Source organism: Numenius arquata, chromosome 2 (assembly GCF_964106895.1).
Source record: "Numenius arquata chromosome 2, bNumArq3.hap1.1, whole genome shotgun sequence".
In the NCBI taxonomy this organism is placed as follows: Eukaryota; Metazoa; Chordata; class Aves; order Charadriiformes; family Scolopacidae; genus Numenius; species Numenius arquata.
The window spans coordinates 117,049,206-117,055,205 of NC_133577.1; the positions used below are offsets into that span (position 1 = coordinate 117,049,206).

Below are 6,000 nucleotides of genomic sequence, written 5' to 3' on the forward strand. Positions count from 1 at the left end.
CAAGATCACTGTGGTCTGCAGTTTGCAAAGAAGCATCCAAGCCATCAGCAGAGGTCTACTAAATTCATCAAACAAATCGCAGGGTTTTATAAACTCTTAAAAGCACTGCGGCACACAGTTGCATTTTTTATTATTAAAATATCAACACTATTTCTGAAATATAAATCACCCTGTGGGCTTATTCAAAAGAAAAAAAAAAAAAAAAAGAAGAAAAAATTTGAGCTTTTTCATTCAACCTTCTAGAATGAACCAACTTATGAAAATGCTACGAAGACTTGTTTTTTCCAGCTGCTGGCTAAGAGACAGACAAGAAAGCCAAGCTCCAGACTTGCCCTTCTACAATATCATAATTCTGCAAGAACTGTCTTGACCGTCTCTGCAACACTGTTTTATTTCCCCAAGCAGCACCACCTTATTTAGGAAAGATAATGAGAACTCACAAACACAAACTGATTTAAAAATATATAGATCCTTTTACTTTGTGTATGAGATTATGAGGTATGAGGGGTTTTTAATAAAAATTAATTTTCACTGCAATAAGGCACCCAAAAGCAATAATTATTACATAAATTCAAATGGATTTGCTTGCAGTTCCAAGAAAGCCAATTAAAAACCTCATTCTGGTATATACATTGCTGAACGTTCTCAGTGCGTATTCCTGAAAAACAATTTAATAATGAAATACAGTCAAACAACCGGCCACTGCTTCAAAATAAAACCTCTTTATATTGAGGCTGCAAATATATTTTAACATGAAAGAATATTAGAAATATGTATGATAAGCATCCTTATTATGCTTATGTTTTAGAAATAATTATTTTAAAAAGTCAATCCCATTTTTCTTTTTTCTTCAGAGAGGCAAATACCAACATTTGAATAGCAACAACAAAAGCTAGCCATTAAAAAGTGTCTGCTGGCACTTCCTCAGGTCCCTGCACGTACCTTTGCCTTGTCAGTTCAGCAGAAGAGGAGCTTTACTCACTGCCATGTACAAGCAGTACAGTCACTGGTGTTTGTTTTACAATGGATTTTGTTGTACTTTAACTATCCTATCCACGTTATCAACTGCACAGAGAACAACAGACCTTTATAGGCAGCTCAATAAGTTTATTTATGGCACGGCTGCTTCTATTTGGCATAAACCTCGAGGGGAAATAAAATGTTTGTTTGATTTCTAACTCTACTGGGAGGTAAAATGGGAATATCCTTTGCAGAGTAAAATAAGCCATAAAGCTTTCATGAAGGCATGCATGTGAAAAGTGATGACCGTTTGCAGAAGAAACATCTCAGATGTGTCCATTAGAGCAGAGGAATGGCTGACATCCATTCTCTGAAAAATGTGGATTTTGAAATACACTGTGGTACCAATACTTTGCTGCAGGATGCTGACGGTCTATGTTCTGTTGTTAGCCAAGGAAGGAAAGACAAGGAAGCAGCAGAGAGGTAAAAATTGGGATCTAGTATTTTTTCCCTTTTTGGGGATGGCAATCTTTTTATTTCTTACTCCATCTCTTACTAAAAATGACACAGTGAAGTTAAGCTGCTATGATTTTATGCTACAGTAATTAAATTTAGTTAGAGGGATTTATTCTTTTTAAAACTCTCCAGATTTGTACTTCCTGAAAACAAATAATTTCAAAAACAAATGGAAAAAAAACAGTATTTCCCTCATCCTCTCAGGCACTTTGATATCAACCAATCACCATCTCAAACCCCTAATTTGGATACAAAAGTGAATAAAATTGCTGAGCCACATGTAGACAGCAGAAGCTCACAAGCCAAGCATATATATAGCAGCAGCTACGTGGGAGGCCCAATGAGGTAACCACAGCGGCTCCTTTGGTTAATGCAGAAGTGCATAAATTCTGCCTGGGGAGCCTAATCTTCAGACAAGCAAAGACAGGGCTAAAAAGGCCTTGTTTAAAGCACTACTGATGTGCTGCAAAATCTGAAATACTAACTTCATTTTCCTGGGAACCTGGTCTCTCTCTGAACCCACAGAAATTAAAAGTCCCATCTCACAGGTTCCCAGGCTGCACCAGTTCCTTTTTTTTTTTTTTTTTTTTAAATTTTGAACGCCAATTCTGTCCTCTGATTCTTTGAAAAAAGTATTTCCTGCTCTGTGGGGCGACAGCCTTTCTGCATGAACCAGAGCCCTGTCGGGTGTGGGAAGCCTGCGGAGTCGCCTTGCTTCAGGAGGTGTGTTTACCAGGAAGAACCGCAGGCTTACACCTTTCATCAGCCATCAGACGTGACTTTGCCAGTGACAGGCTGCCCAGCTCCAGCACTGCCTTGCGAAAAAAGCAAACAAACCAATTTTCTTCTATAACTTAAGATACAAACTTTCCTGACGTTTCATCTAGTGGATCCACACACAAAGCACTTCAAGTTGATACAGCGGTGATTCATTGCCATTAAAAACACAGTTTTTCACTCAACCTCCCAGAATAAATTAATCTTATTATGGAGTCCTAGCAACCCTTTATTTACTTTTTAAAAAATTTTGGAAGCTTCTAATAAATTTGGTCTCCTTAAACAGTACAAGATTGAGGTCATTGCCATATACTATGTAACTACGCTGCTATACTTGACCTAAAATCCAATCCCAGATTTTTCTTCAGGCCTTACCCATGTCAACATCTGCCTTTACTTTCTTTCTGTCTACACTCTTTCTAAAGTATTGGCAAAGCCAGTCAACAATTCTTCAGTGCTATTAAATTAGATTAGGTTCCTTGATTAGGATTAGAGACAGCACAATTAGGATTTGTTCCCACCATAGCTGAGCTAGTTTTGACAATTTCCAGAAAAAAATACTACTGTAAACACAAGATGCAAATTTTAAGACACAAGGCAATGGTAACACAAAAATAACAACATAGGCAAAAGGTGAATGTAGAAAGTGTGTTTTGAGTTAATTTGGTTACTACCACTGCTTTGACTAAACACTGAAGATGTCAAACCCAGGGATTACTAACTAGACCTACTAAGATGGGAATGATGATGGCGTAATGCAAATATTCCTGGAAGGCAGAGTTCAAGAATGCAAATACATCTTACCTGCACGAGCTGTAAGAGATAATGAAGAACGTCATCATCTTCTAAACTTTCCAGTTTTTGAACTGCCATTGCTCGGACATTTTCATCTGAAAAGTTACAGTCCAGAAGCTGCATTGTGAGTCCAACATCTAAAGTGCTTTGATCCCAAACCTCCTTTTTAGCTAGCAACTGGTATGTTTTGGCCACTATTTCTTGTTGTCCCCATTTCACAGAGCTAAGCAGCTTAGGATACGCCTTGGGGTGCTTTATGCTTTCATATCTAAAGTGCCACAACAGTTCTTTGTCCTCAGGAGAGAGTGGGTTAAGTGGGTCAGTTGCTATGATCTCTTCAAGTTGCTTGCGAAGCTGGTTGGGCATTTCAGCTCGTGTCCTATCCCCTTGGGGGTCTGATGTTATCCTGTGCTTCGGCAAGGCAATTGGGTGACAATATTTGTCCAGCACAATAGAGATGGCCATTGAGTTTTCTTTATCCGGGTTAGTTGCTGATGTGAGTTTGTCTGCATTGATGCTTCCTTGTTCTTCCCCCTTGCCCGGAATTTTCCACATGTGGAGCACATACTCCCCACTTCGTAGCAAGAAACGGTGATCTATCAACAAAAGATTTACATAATAGAGAAGCTGAGTTTTGCATTTTGAATCAGAGTTGGGGGATTCGTGTGACTGAAGGTTCGTCTTTGTGGACAGTCCCTGTGCTTTGCCGCAGTATATCTGAAGATTCAGGAGTGCTCCTTTAGGCAAATCCTTGATTTTGATATCGAACTCCAACCAAATATTCCACAGAACCTCCTCAGTGAAAGGCTTTGACAAAGTCCTCCTCTGTGAAAGGAGCTGCTGCCCATGTTGAATGTTAGCCTCCACAAATACTGTAAGATCAGTGTTTCTCGGTAAAACAGGGATATCAATGCCAATTATTTTCACCCGAAATTTCCTATTACAATCCCACAAAGAGATAGTGAAGACTTTCTCATGATCTTTTCCATCTATTGTCAGTTGTTCGTGATACCCTGTAACTCCTGTACAGTCATCCACCAAGGGCCACTCTTCCTTCTGAACCTCATCCTCACTTGGGTCAGGGGGATTGTCTAAGACAAGGTGGATTTCTTCCCCGTTCTTAAGGCACTGTCTTATCCAGTGAAAATCTTTTATTGGTGTCTCTCCAGTAATATACTCATCTCTGCCACAAATCCTGAGAACAAAATCTAGTTCACTATGATCTTCAGGAATGTCCATCAAGGACTTTTTCTTTGCCATTTTTGTGAAAAAGCTGTGGAGAATCATATCTGGAGTGTCATCTATTGACACTTTAATTTTTTGGCTAGTTGTTCCTCTATGTATGATTATGAAAATGTTATTATTAGTGATCTTTTTAAATAAATATTCTGGGAGAGGCTTAGACGTAGTCCATGGGTGCATTGCATACAATTTAGGATCTCTACAGGCTACCTCTATCATTCGTGGAGTGACTAACCTGCGACGGGTAAATTCTAGTTCATCGTCATGCACGTTGCTTACATCAGTGACATCGTAACCAATTAAATCATTAAGTTGCCGCTGAAATTCTTGAACTTCTTCTGATGGTTTTTGTTTCTGGACAACATAGATCTTGCCTACCTTTTTCTGTAACACTTTCCAGTACAGTATGCAGTCCAATGTCTGTAATACTTGATGTTTATCATAAATTTCATACCATTGCCCTTTCTTCTGATACTGCAGAATGAATTGATCCGGGGTGAACGCATGGTAGAAGTCTGTGGTTTGACTCATCTCTATTGCACGCATCCAAATCTGTGCTTTCATTTGCTCAACCGTACAGTTGCCAGCTATTTCGAGTAACATCATTTCCGGTACTTTAGTATGTTTATTGCTGGTAGGTAAAATGAACTCAATGGATATCAGTTCCATTGATGACAAATTACTTGATGGACAATGAGGTTTCATTCTTCTTCTCCTTCGTTTGTTTTCTTCTCTCATAACAACAGGCTGTTCATAATTGCCCAACTCCATGCCAGAAGAAATCTAGCAAAACATACAAATACTTTATTACTTTCTCACTTACATTTTTCTTTATTTTTATTTGTAAATGCTTCTTAATTAAAATCACAAGTCAGTCAGAATCCTGCTATGTGTACATTTTTTATACTTCCCCTTCGCCTTAATTTCTGGTCATAAATACTTGATTTACATAAACCACCTCAGACATAATCTATTCAATTCAACACCAAATATTAAAAAAAGCCAAACAACAACCCTTCAATGATTTTGTAATTAGAGGTTTTAAACACCCTTTCCAGATTTCACTGAGGATAAGCAGTCTGACTATATATTTCTTCCACATTGATTTGTTCTTGCTTCTATTTGATTAAGCACTGATTCTTCTGCTGCCTCATCTGTTTTGATGCTGCTGATACTAACATAAGTGGATTTTCATAGAAATCAAAAGACTGTGTTTGAGGAGACTACCATCCTACCGAGCTCCAAGAATGATAGGAAGTAACAAAACAAGTAATTTATTCGCAGACTGGACAGAGGTGAGCCTATTACCATTTTCCTCCGCTCTTTTTAGTGATGAGGCATAAGGACTTACACCAAATAAAAACCCCTTAGGATTCAAAAGTCAGGGACTACTTCTGAAGACAGTTATTTAACAGGCATCTAAATTCAGGCCTTGTATCCTTAGATGTGCTTCTTTTAAATAAATCAATTCACCAGACTGATAACATCCATCCATTTTAAAAGTAAACACTTCCAGTGTAAACTATTAGTTTGTTAGAGAAGAAAAAATGCCCAAGCTGATGCTGATTTATTACCCTATACATCAAATCCCACCTAAAACACCTGTAAAACAAGTTTGAACACTAGTAACCTACCTTATCAGCTTTCAGTAAACAAAAAATATTGCTCACAGTTAAACTCCATTGAACAATAATGAAGTGGAAATTATTC

General features: G+C 38.1%; 1 protein-coding gene across 1 annotated transcript in view; it reads right to left on the reverse strand.

Annotated features, from left to right (window-relative positions):
* Window positions 1-5,067, reverse strand: part of PIK3CG (phosphatidylinositol-4,5-bisphosphate 3-kinase catalytic subunit gamma) — a 28,874-nt gene extending 23,807 nt beyond the window's left edge. The window contains exon 1 of the mRNA XM_074168257.1: window positions 3,058-5,067. Coding sequence (XP_074024358.1) covers window positions 3,058-5,061 — 2,004 coding nt within the window. The 5' untranslated portion in view covers window positions 5,062-5,067. The remainder of the gene's footprint in view (window positions 1-3,057) is intronic.
* Between the last annotated feature and the right edge of the window lie 933 nt (window positions 5,068-6,000).